Here is a 12,614-nt window from a genome sequence, read left to right as displayed (position 1 = left end):
GATGCAGATATTTTCCCATAACTGAAGGTCTAGAGAGACGGATCAGAACTGACCGTTAGACCCTTCAGATGTGTTGGGCTGTATTCTCCTGTCCCGGTTGTTTGGGGGTTTTGTACGGTGTTGACTTGATAACGGAGAGTCGTTCAGATTTCCTGCGTTGTTCTCAGGTTGAGGTGGAACTGCTGATGGAGAATCTGTCAGCTTTCTTCGGGAGAAAGTAGCTGATACACGCTCAAGAAGTCTACAAGACACCACATGGCATTGTAGACTAATTCGCATATTCAGTGAATGATCATGGTCATTTGTATATCAAAATATTTTACGTCAGTGATTGATGATTGGAAATGATGGTGATTAGAGATTGGTCATTAGGAACGATGGTGATTAGTGATTGGTCTTTGGGAACGATGGTGATTAGTGGTAGGTCTTTGGGAACGATGGTGATTAGTGATTGGTCTTTGAGAACAATAGTGATTAGTGGTTGGTCTTTGGGAACGGTGGTGATTAGTGGTTGGTCTTTGGGAACGGTGGTGATCAGTGGTTGGTCTTTGAGAACAATAGTGATTAGTGGTTGGTCTTTGGGAACGGTGGTGATTAGTGTTTGGTCTTTGAGAACTATAGTGATTAGTGGTTGGTCTTTGGGAACGGTGGTGATTAGTGATTGGTCTTTGAGAACGATGGTGATCAGTGATTGGTCTTTGAGAACGATGGTGATTAGTGGTTGGTCTTTGAGAACGATGGTGATTAGTGATTGGTCTTTGAGAACGATGGTGATTAGTGGTTGGTCTTTGGGAACGATGGTGATTAGTGGTTGGTCTTTGAGAACGATGGTGATTAGTGGTTGGTCTTTGAGAACGATGGTGATTAGTGATTGGTCTTTGAGAACAATAGTGATTAGTGATTGGTCTTTGAGAACGATGGTGATCAGTGGTTGGTCTTTGAGAACGATGGTGATTAGAGACTGGTCAGTGGTTTTACAAACTGGTGGTGAGCGGAGTGAACCTCACCTCGTATAACCAGCAGCAGTGATGTGAGCTGGAGAGCCGTACTGAGTGCAGGACAGTCACTACAGCCACAAGATTTACAAATACTTTTGAAATGCGGTCAATAAAGGGTTCAAAAAAGTAACAAAAAAAGTCACTAAATTGGCGACGCTGGACACTGAGGCTTTATTTCAGATAAATGTATGCTTTCCCGTCCTCTGAGTAATAGTAATGTGTTGTTTATATAGCACCATTGCCCAGCTTAAGGTCACGTTACGAAATCAATTAAGAAGACAATCAACAAAGACAAAACAAGCGACAAACAAGTTACAGAGGTCACGGCACGTTCCAGAGAACAAAACACGAACAAGCACGGGCCAAAACACTACGACAAACTGTGAGTCAGGAGGAGGAGAGGGAGCGAAGCCCAGCTGTTATTACTGTTAGTCCAAAACGAGGGAATGTGGAAGGACAGAAACATTCAAGTGGCCTCTTTGCAGAGAGGGGAAGTACTAAAGTACGACCGTAATTGTAAGTGTTACTAAACTCTGAGTGTTTATGTGTGTGTGTGTGTGTGTGTGTGTACAGGGAGCGTGGTGTGTGGTTGGGTCTCAGTGACGTGGACTCTCCCGGTTCTCTCCACTGGGTGGACGGTTCCTCGGTGCTGCCAGGCGAGGACGGAGTGAGAGATCGGGCCACGCTGGTGGACGGAAACGTGTGTGTGTCTCTGGGCAGCAGTGGACAAACCAGCTCGCACCCCTGCAGTGCTAAACGCGCCTACGTGTGCCAGTTCAAACACCAAGGTGGGCGTCGCACTCCATATACAGCGTGGACACACCTTTATAACACTATACATCAAAGAGTCCAGTCTCCCGCACCGGCCACCCATCCGTACTACAGGACTCCTCTCCTGCGTTTCTGAACGCAAACCACAGAACTACAGCTTCCCTTTCTCTCTAATTATCCAAAGCCCGGAGAAAATGCATGAGTCCCAAAAGAAATGGCACCCCTACTCTGAGAGAGAGAGAAGGAGAGAGAAGGAGAGAGAGAGAGAGAAGAGAGAGAGAAAGAGAGAAGGAGAGAGAGAAGGAGAGAGAGAAGGAGAAGGAGGGTGAGAGAAGGAGAGAGAGAAGGAGAAGGAGAGAGAAGGAGAGAGAGAGAAAGTCAGGAGAGAAAGAGAAGGAGAAGGAGAAGGACAGAGAGAGAAAGTGAGGAGAGAAAGAGAAGGAGAGAGAAAAGGAGAGAGAGAAAGAGAGAAGGAGGGTGAGAGAAGGAGAGAGAGAAAGAGAGAAGGAGAGAGAGAAGAAGAAGGAGGGTGAGAGAAGGAGAGAGAGAAAGAGAGGAGAGAGAAGGAGAGAGAGAAAGAGAGAGAGAAAGAGAGGAGAGAGAAGGAGAGAGAGAAGGAGAAGGAGGGTGAGAGAAGGAGAGAGAGAAGGAGAAGGAGAGAGAGAAGGAGAGAGAGAAGGAGAAGGAGAGAGAGAAGGAGAGAGAGAAGGAGAGAAAGAGAAGGAGGGTGAGAGAAGGAGAGAGAGAAAGAGAGAGAGAAAGAGAGAGAGAAGGAGAGAGAGAAGGAGAAGGAGGGTGAGAGAGAGAGAGAAAGAGAAGGAGAGAGAGAAGGAGAGAGAGAAGGAGAAGGAGGGTGAGAGAAAGAGAAGGAGAGAGAGAAGGAGAAGGAGGGTGAGAGAGAGAGAGAAAGAGAAGGAGAGAGAGAAGGAGAGAGAGAAGGAGAAGGAGGGTGAGAGAAAGAGAAGGAGAGAGAGAAGGAGAGAGAGAAGGAGAAGGAGGGTGAGAGAAAGAGAAGGAGAGAGAGAAGGAGAAGGAGGGTGAGAGAAAGAGAAGGAGGGTGAGAGAAGGAGAGAGAGAAGGAGAGAGAGAAGGAGAAGGAGAGAGAGAAGGAGGGTGAGAGAAGGAGAGAGAGAAGGAGGAGGAGGGTGAGAAGGAGAGAGAGAAGAAGAGAGAGAAAGAGAAGGAGAGAGAGAAGGAGAGAGAGAAGGAGAAGGTGGGTGAGAGAAAGAGAAGGAGAGAGAGAAGGAGAGAGAGAAGGAGAAGGAGGGTGAGAGAGAGAGAGAAAGAGAAGGAGAGAGAGAAGGAGAGAGAGAAGGAGAAGGAGGGTGAGAGAAAGAGAAGGAGAGAGAGAAGGAGAAGGAGGGTGAGAGAAAGAGAAGGAGAGAGAGAAGGAGAGAGAGAAGGAGAAGGAGGGTGAGAGAAAGAGAAGGAGAGAGAGAAGGAGAAGGAGGGTGAGAGAAAGAGAAGGAGGGTGAGAGAAGGAGAGAGAGAAGGAGAGAGAGAAGGAGAAGGAGGGTGAGAGAAAGAGAAGGAGAGAGAGAAGGAGAAGGAGGGTGAGAGAAAGAGAAGGAGGGTGAGAGAAGGAGAGAGAGAAGGAGAGAGAGAAGGAGAAGGAGAGAGAGAAGGAGGGTGAGAGAAGGAGAGAGAGAAGGAGGAGGAGGGTGAGAAGGAGAGAGAGAAGAAGAGAGAGAAAGAGAAGGAGGGTGAGAGAAGGAGAGAGAGAAGGAGAGAGAGAAGGAGAGAGAGAAGGAGAAGGAGAGAGAGAAGGAGAAAGAGAAGGAGGAGGAGGGTGAGAAGGAGAGAGAGAAGGAGAGAGAGAAGGAGAGAGAGAAGGAGAAGGAGAGAGAGAAGGAGAGAGAGAAGGAGGAGGAGGGTGAGAAGGAGAGAGAGAAGGAGGAGGAGAGAGAGAAGGAGAGAGAGAAGGAGAAGGAGGGTGACAGAAGGAGAGAGAGAAGGAGAGAGAGAAAGAGAAGGAGAGAGAAGGAGAGAGAGAAGGAGAAGGAGGGTGAGAGAAGGAGAGAGAGAAGGAGAGAGAGAAGGAGAGAGAGAAGGAGAGAGAGAAGGAAAAGGAGGGTGAGAGAAGGAGAGAGAGAAGGAGAGAGAGAAGGAGAGAGAGAAGGAGAGAGAGAAAGAGAAGGAGGGTGAGAGAAGGAGAGAGAGAAGGAGAGAGAGAAGGAGAAGGAGGGTGAGAGAAGGAGAGAGAGAAGGAGAGAGAGAAGGAGAGAGAGAAAGAGAAGGAGAGAGAGAAGGAGAGAGAGAAGGAGAAGGAGGGTGAGAAGGAGAGAGAGAAGGAGAAGGAGGGTGACAGAAGGTGGCTGTATCCATGGTTGCATGGCTCGAATGATTTGGGTCAGTGCATGGGTTCAGATGATCTGAGGTAAGAGTCACACACTGAATATGATCATAGTTAACTGTAAGTGGAGTAAGTGGAGTATTGTCCAGTATTATTGTGTGCAGTGGTGTGTACAATTCATTGGTATTTTTAAACTGGCGTGTAAATAATTTTAACAGGATAACACCTGTTAAATGGGGTCCTCAAATATCGCATTATAACATTGCCTTATGAACTGAAATCGTATGATATATGTGTGTGTGTGTGTGTGTGTGTGTGTGTGTGTGTGTGTGTGTGTGGAAGCCTGAGGTTTACACATCTGCTATTCTCGACTGAGATACTATACGCACAATGCCCTAAGTGTTTTTATGCGGGATGTACTGTTCCAACGCTTGTGGTAATTAATGCTCACTCTTAGTGCTAGCGTAACTTTGGAAACCCGTAAACTACACTAGCGTAAACAAACACAGTGAAGACAGCACTGCCTGGACAAACACAAGCTCCGTGCTAAAGGAACGTCAGGGTTTCAGCAGTAAACCTGACTCTAATGACTTTTCGGTTTGAATCAGGAGCTCCGTGTTGCTTATCGTGCAACAGATGAGTGAATAAACAAGCGCACACGGTGAACTGCTGTGTAACTGATTGTGATGGATTTCACACACACACACACACACACACACTCACACACACACACACACTCCACTCCACTGGATCTTACTCTCCACTAGATTCTGTGCACGAACTGCACCAAATTTGGTTTTGATCTCCCCCTGTGTCGCCGCCTCTCACAGGCGGAGCGAGCGCTTATCTCTGAATTATTGAACGAGTCTCCGTCTCAGTGTGTTTCAGAAGCACGGTGTATTCGGCATTAAGCAGCCCCCCTGTCAGAAACCTATTTAATAATACACAGAGGAGCACAAACACACTTTCAAATTGAGAGCGATTGCACGGCGTCCCTGAAGATGATCGTTCGTTCATCCCTCCGTCTCGCCCTCTGTCTGTCTGAGTGAAGAATGAGCCGGGATTCACAAAGTGAACGCTTCAAATCACATTCCTGTCAGAGCAAACAGGAGGAGAGGAGAGACACTGTGCATGAAGAGTCAGTACAAACACACACACACACACACACACTGACATACACATACTCACACTATACGCACACACACAAATGGGATTTTTAGAGTGTATGCAAGTTCAAATCCCAGAACTGCCAAGCACGTCAGTAATTAAGTCAGTGAGTAAGTCAGTAAATTAGTAAATCAGTAATTAAGTCAGTGAGTAAGTCAGTAAATTAGTAAGTCGGTAATTAAGTCAGTAAGAAGGTCAGTGAGTAAGTCGGTAAATTAGTAAGTCAGTAATTAAGTCAGTGAGTAAGTCAGTAAATTAGTAAGTCAGTAATTAAGTCAGTGAGTAAGTCAGTAAATTAGTAAGTCAGTAATTAAGTCAGTAAGAAGGTCAGTGAGTAAGTCGGTAAATTAGTAAGTCAGTAATTAGGTCAGTAATTAAGTCAGTAGTTAAGTCAGTAGGTAAGTCAGTGAGTAAGTCGGTAAATTATTATGTCAGTAATAAAGTCAGTAAGTCAGTAATCAAGTCAGTGAGTAAGTCAGTAAATTAGTCAGTAATTAAGTCAGTAAGTCAGTAAATTAGTTAGTCAGTAATTAAGTCAGTGAGTAAGTCAGTAAATTAGTAAGTCGGTAATTAAGTCAGTAAGAAGGTCAGTGAGTAAGTCAGTAAATTAGTAAGTCAGTAATTAGGTCAGTAATTAAGTCAGTAGTTAAGTCAGTAGGTAAGTCAGTGAGTAAGTCAGTAAATTAGTAAGTCAGTAATAAAGTCAGTAAGTCAGTAATCAAGTCAGTGAGTAATTCAGTAAATTAGTCAGTAATTAAGTCAGTGAGTAAGTCAGTAAATTAGTTAGTCAGTAATTAAGTCAGTAAGAAGGTCAGTGAGTAAGTCAGTAAATTAGTAAGTCGGTAATTAAGTCAGTAAGAAGGTCAGTGAGTAAGTCGGTAAATTAGTAAGTCGGTAATTAGGTCAGTAATTAAGTCAGTAATTAAGTCAGTAGTTAAGTCAGTAATTAAGTCAGTAGTTAAGTCAGTAATTAAGTCAGTAGGTAAGTCAGTGAGTAAGTCAGTAAATTAGTAAGTCAGTAATAAAGTCAGTAAGTGAGTCAGTAAATTAGTAAGTCAGTAATTAAGTCAGTAATCAAGTCAGTAAGTAAGTCAGTAATCAAGTCAGTGAGTAAGTCAGTAATTTAGTTAGTCAGTAATTAAGTCAGTAAGTCAGTGAGTAAGTCAGTAATTAAGTCAGTAATTAAGTCAGTAAGTTAGTAAGTCAGTATTTAATTCCGTAAGTGAGTCAGTAAGTTATTAAAGAGTAAGGCAGCACATGAGTCATTAATTCATTAAGTGAGTAAGTTGCTAAGTTAGTGAGTTATTAAGTCTGTAAATTATTAAGTCAGTAATTAATTCAGTGAGTCATTACATTATTAAATAAGTGAGACGGTTAGTAAGTTGGTAAGTCAGGAAGTAAGTGAGTAATTAAGTCAGTAAGTGAGTCAGTTAGCTATTAAGTCAGTGATTATGTCGGTAAGTCAGTAATTTAGTAAATCAGTAAATTAGTACATCAGTGAGTAAGTCAGGAAGTAAGTGAGTAAGTGCTAAGTTAGTAAGTCAGTATGTTAATAAGTAACGTTAATAAGTATGTTCTTAATGAGTTAGTTAACGTTAATGAGTAAGTCAGTAAGTGAGTAAGTACTAAGTTAGTAAGTCAGTAAGTTAAGTCAGTTATTAAATGAGTCAGTAAGTGAGTGAGTCAGTCAGTCATTAAAGCAGTCAGCTTTAGTAAGCTGCCACTGTAGTGCCCTTGAGCAATGCCCTAAACCCTCCTCTGTTCAGCTCAGGTATAACTTTGGATAACAAGCGTCTTCCGAATGCATAAACATAAAAGTTTTCAGTGACAGCTGCTGATTTAAAGGCTGTGATTTTAATACTATGCATAGTACAGTAAAATAGTGCAGTAAAGTAGTACAGCAAAAAGTACAGTAAAATAGTACAATAAAATAGTACAGTAAAGTAGTACGGTAAAATAGTACAGTAAAGTAGTACAGTAAAATAGTATGGTAAAATAGTGCATTAAAATAGTACAGTAAAGTAATACAGTAAAGTAGTACGGTAAAGAAGTACAGGGGCGGAAAAGGGGGTGAGAGGGAAAAACATCTCATTTTTATCAGGAAGACATCGCTCTCTCTCTCTCTCTCTCTCTCTCTCTCTCTCTCTCTCTCTCTCTGCAGTGCGTGTGTCTGATGCGGGCGTGTACCGGGTGGGTATGGCTGTCTTCAACACCCAGAAAAGTGTCATCAGTCCAAAAGTCTCATCTTCAGCTAGAACAGAAACGCCGGCCAACAACGTAGAGGTAAATACACACACACACACACACATACACACATACACTTACACATACACTTTTACTCATGGGTATGTATATGCACGCTCTAAGACACTTTATTCACTCACATGTATATTGATGCGTGTGTGTGCGTGTGTGTGTGTGTGTGTGCGTGTGTGCGTGTGTGTGTGTGTGTGTGTGTGTGTGTGTGTGTGTGTGTTTATGTTATAGCTGCTCCTGTTCCCATCTTTGAGCTTCACCCACAGCGGGCGTCTTTCATCTCTGGAGCTGATCACGCACTCTCTGAGCTCACACACACATGTTCGCTTCCAGGTGTACCGACCGCACTGCCAGAGTGGATTACACCTGCTGCTGCCAGGTAATACACACACACACACACACACACACACACACACACACACACACACACACACACACACACACACACACACAAATGCAAGGTTGTTTGGAGCAACAGAAGAGAAAGAGGCTCAGCGGGATGAGTGTGTGATGGAGTGTGAAGGAGGAAGTTGCAGGCTTTTCTGCTGAAACAAAAACCAGACGGATATAATTATCATATCAGCGATTATCAGGGGGTAAAACTCCTCCCTAGTATCATCAGAACCACTTTGGATCAGCCTAAAGCAGCGTTCACACCGGACTCTTGCCTCTTCACAATTTTGGCAGCGATGTTGAGCAACGCTGACAGACCTGATGCTAGTGAGCGCTTTATCCAGAGCGACTTACATTCATCTCAGTTATACTTCTGAGCACTTGCTCAAAGCCCCAGCAGTGGTAGCTTGGCAGTGCTGGGGTTTGAACTCACGACCTTCTGGTGAAAAGTCCGTCTTTTTTGTTTGTTTGTTTGTTTTTATTTTGCACCAAAATGCAACATTAAAGAATAGAAAATCACCAGCTAACCCATTTAGTATTTTATCCACATAAAGATGAAAAAAGAAGAGACCACGCTCCACCCTTGGTTCACACTTTCAAGGTACACACAGAAGACGTCAGAGTGCAAATCCAATCTCGTTTTGTGTCATTTGCTCTTCCCTCTACACACGTACATGAACTGGAGTATTCTCTGGAGGTGCAGTCACGTTTTAAGCGACAGGTTTTCTTCCTTTCTGTATTTTTGAGGGGTATGATTTAAGGTCCCTTCCCATTAGACCACTCTCTGCATCCTGTCTCTACCTTTTAGCTTTTACCCAGAGGTCTTTGCTGCTCCCTGTCTTGTCAATACTACCAGACTGGAGAGTGTGAGGGCAGGGACGGAGGGTGCGTGCACTCCAGCGCTTTATTGATTTTGGACAGAGAATGACAGCCAAGTTGAGAATGTGGAGAATCTCGTCCTCAGGCGAGAGAAAGAAGAAGTGACTGAGTTGCAAAGTAGAAGACGGAGAGAAGTAGTTTCTAGGAACCAGGAAGATTTGATTTGAAAGGAATTGTCCTGTTATACATCTCTATCTCTCTCTCTTACTTCTCTTCTCTCCATTCTTCTCCTTATTTGGTACATCTGCCTTAGAAGTCCCCGTCAATGAGCTGTTACTTTGGAAACGATTACGTATTACAACCAGCGCGTTAATATAAACCTGTGATTTTGAAAATGAACCAGCACCTTCTGACCAATCAGAATCCAGAATGCAGCAGCACCGTGGTGTAAATCCAAATCATGTTTACTGTAGAAGTCAGTCGTGTTTGTTTGTAACCCGTACAAAATCTGTCAGAGCTCATGTCAAAGCTTTTAAAAAATGTTGTGCTTCTGTCTGGCTTTTACAAGTGTAGGAAAGCTGTGAAAGCTTTTAACAAGTCAGAATCATGTAATCACTATCGTTCCAACTGTACACCAAAACAGCTGTAGTCTAGATCACACTTGTTTGCCTAGCATCCTTTTATTTTCCCCCAGACGCAACTTCTCCAACACAAGCAAAGTGCCAGCCTATGCACCCCTGAGCAATACATACTGTATAACAAACAAATAAAATGATCATGTGCTTAAGTAATGCGTGCATGAGAAGTTCACTCCTAAGCTGCATTCATGGATTTAAAAAAAATATATATATATATATTTAAGAAAGCTTTGAATTAAATCTCTTTTTTCCTCGGATACATTCAAAGTTGCATGGATTAAAGTCAAGGTTAGGCCAGTTGCACCATTCCAACTGTTAATGGCCCAACCTGTCGAGTTCTGAAAACTGATGTCCATCATTATATCCATCCTCATGGTAGGTTGGGTTCATAGATAACCAGAAGGACAAGGAGTTTCATGGAGGCATATAAATAGACTAACAAGGATCAATGAAATGTTATAGACATAGCATCGACGTCTTCCCATTTCTACCTTTGATTGACTTTTTCTAGGCTGCGGTGATCTCTGCAGCCCCATTGCTATGTGCCGGTCCCTGGATGCCTGGCCCAATGACACCTCCTCCACCACTACCGCCTCACCTCCATCTCAAGCTCCACCATGCCCCGTGTGGCATCAGTGGTGTCAATACATGGGTTCTTGCCTGCCCCTGAGTCGCCCATGCCAGCCAGGGTCATGCCCAAATTGCTCAGGGGTGGAGCCCCTGCCCCCTGGTACCCTGCGCCCTCACTACAGCCTGGTGGGAGAGGTCTTGTTCACCCTGCCACCTGGAGCCTCCATACACACACTGGTGAGATAACTGTCTTCAAAAAGACAAATTTTTATTTAGAATTTTCAAATTTTCAGCATTTAGAAAAAGCAAAAAAACAGGGTTACTTAGATTCTTTGATACATCTGCTCTCTTATGACTGTGTTTTTACTCAGGTCCAGGAGCAAATTGAAGACCTCTTAGTTGTCCCAGGTGATTTTGTCGCCCTTCAGCATGATGCCGGGACCTCTGGCCTACTCGAGTGCTCTCCTGATCCCTCATCACCATGGAAACAGAGCATTCTAGTCCAGAATCGGTCTGATTGGCTGGACTCTAATGAAACCCTGGAGCTGATCGGCGATGGAAAGTGGGTGCATGAGTTTATATGCCCGATTAGGATGCTGTATGTTGGGCAAAACGAAACCAAACTGCGAAGTCCCTTTCTCAAAGCTGGCCTACCGCAAATGGGTGACTACAGCCTGGAAGTGACGTCGATTGATCTTGACTTCCCCGTCACCGCCTCCTGTTCAATCCACATCATCCCCCCACTGAGCCTCACCTTGGTCTATCCAACCAATCGTAATGGAACGGTCTACTTCCTTCCTAATCGCACGTCGGTCCTGGTCATGGCTCGTTCCGAGCACAGTGCTGTATTTGGGTGGCAAGGAAGTAACAAAACTGTCCCCTTCCAAAGTTTTTGCCCACAGGAACTGGAGTCCAAAGTGGTTGAATGCAAGACATTCAAGTCAAACAACGATACCCTGTTTGCCTGGCTGGACCTTGAACTGGGCTCCACACCAGGGCAAACCAAGGTGGTACTACATGCCCAGAGTGAGGTAACTCAGGCTGATCTGGAGATTCAGGCGAGGGTGGAGGAGCCATTGCGAGGCCTACAGATTCAGCCGCATCCTGCCCACAGGGTCCTGATGGAAACTGTAGTGGTAAGCACACTGTTAATCTCATCAGAACTTTTTTGATCAATGAAAAAGATCAGAACTTCAGGCATGAAAAAAACTTCAGGCATGCTAATGTTCTCAAAGGTGTCGCTCATAGTCTTTTCTTCATCTCGTCTATCTTCATCCTTGGAGCAGATGCTTTTCGCCCTTTCTTTTTATTCTTCTGTAATCATTACTTTTGACATTTCAGTTTTGGTGGTGAGCTTCATGTCTCTAACCATCTGTTCTCTCTCTGCGTTGCCTTTTGCATCATGTCTTGCGACCTGAAAAGGTCCGTCTTCGTTCTTTGGTCTTATATGAATTTTTCTCTCTCTCAGAGTTACACAGCATCTGTAGAAGGAGGCACTGACCCCTCATTCCGATGGACAGTGGACGATAAACCGTACTTCACCTATTACAACACTGTGCTCAACATCATCTACCAGAACGCTGCTGTCTATAAACTCACGGTGAGAATATGCCTGACAAATAACGTGAAGGACATTTTTAATGGAGGACAGTTTTAGCAGGCACATTAACCTCAAATAGTTCAGTGGCTTCAAGGTCTGAGACGAAAGATCCGTAAAACATTTACCTGAAGTTTTCCACATTTCTGAAAAATGTTTCATTTGGTAATGGAACTGATCTACAAAGAAGTTTGTTTGGCTTCTTCTTAGGTAAAGGCTACCAACCACGTGAGCGATCTGACAGAGGATTTCAATGTGACCGTGGATAAAATGAACCCCATGAGCGAGATCACCGTCAGGGGCGTCCCTGAGATTGTGACTCAGGGTGACCAGCTGACCCTGTCTGCCTCTGTAGCGGTCGACATTTCGGTGGACGCCACTTTCCTGTTAGTCCTATAACCATACGGTCAAATTAAAAGTTGTTATATAGACCTTTTAATGCATGTGAGGTGCATGTAAAAGAAAAGTTCTGCCACTGTGAGCTGTACAGCTTTCAAATCCTTCTGGTTTTTCACTTCCTCGTCCTGGCATTGGCAAACTCTGAGACAGAGAGAGAGAGAGATTAAGGTCTAGATTTAGGTTTCAGATCTCAGTAGTTGGTTAATGTCAGTGACAGAGATGATCTAGAGAACTTTGGTTAAAAATAACTCCACAGCTTTACTTCTATCTTTATTGTTTATAGTCCCACACCATCAAGAGCATGACCGTTCTTCCTCTTCCTGTCTCTTGTTGTTCAACCGGGCTTTATGTCTGACTTCTCTAATACAAGCCTTACTTTTATACTTTTGACTGAAGTCAAGCACAGATAATTTGCCCAACGATGCATGCTTCGTGTTCTTCTGTATCGTCCGTGTGCGGTGGTGGTTTCTGATGGTTTACTGTGTCTCAGGTGGTTGTTCAGAGATGGGGATAAAATGGAGAATCACTTTAAACCACCTTACGTCGCGCCACATCAGAGCCCTGACTCATCAGATAAACGTATTGTTCTGCAGCATGAAGTCAAATACACGTACCAACAACCAGGTAACTGAACGTATTCCAAAAACCTTCTGCTTATTTTCCATTGCAGATATCAAATATGTGTCAAACGTTTCTTCTTTTTTATTTTTTTT

The 12,614-nt window shown here is 43.9% G+C and overlaps 1 protein-coding gene across 4 annotated transcripts in view; it reads left to right on the top strand.

Moving 5' to 3' along the window:
- pkd1a (polycystic kidney disease 1a) overlaps nucleotides 1-12,614 on the top strand; it is an 87,149-nt gene that overhangs the window by 45,941 nt on the left and 28,594 nt on the right. For 2 of the 4 annotated variants that reach the window (XM_053675977.1, XM_053675976.1), the window contains 8 exons: nucleotides 1,572-1,786; nucleotides 7,391-7,512; nucleotides 7,717-7,864; nucleotides 9,847-10,142; nucleotides 10,277-11,041; nucleotides 11,374-11,505; nucleotides 11,713-11,888; nucleotides 12,392-12,525. In XM_053675977.1, coding sequence (XP_053531952.1) covers nucleotides 1,572-1,786; nucleotides 7,391-7,512; nucleotides 7,717-7,864; nucleotides 9,847-10,142; nucleotides 10,277-11,041; nucleotides 11,374-11,505; nucleotides 11,713-11,888; nucleotides 12,392-12,525 — 1,988 coding nt within the window. Of the gene's footprint in view, nucleotides 1-1,571; nucleotides 1,787-4,008; nucleotides 4,147-4,940; nucleotides 5,201-7,390; nucleotides 7,513-7,716; nucleotides 7,865-9,846; nucleotides 10,143-10,276; nucleotides 11,042-11,373; nucleotides 11,506-11,712; nucleotides 11,889-12,391; nucleotides 12,526-12,614 lie in introns of those variants that run through there. The other 2 variants (XM_053675978.1, XM_053675979.1) reach the window with 2 other exon arrangements.

This window comes from Ictalurus punctatus, chromosome 26 (genome assembly GCF_001660625.3).
Source record: "Ictalurus punctatus breed USDA103 chromosome 26, Coco_2.0, whole genome shotgun sequence".
In the NCBI taxonomy this organism is placed as follows: domain Eukaryota; kingdom Metazoa; phylum Chordata; class Actinopteri; order Siluriformes; family Ictaluridae; genus Ictalurus; species Ictalurus punctatus.
The sequence above is the reverse complement of the archived record's forward strand: the minus strand, read 5'-3'. Positions and strand labels throughout refer to the sequence as shown.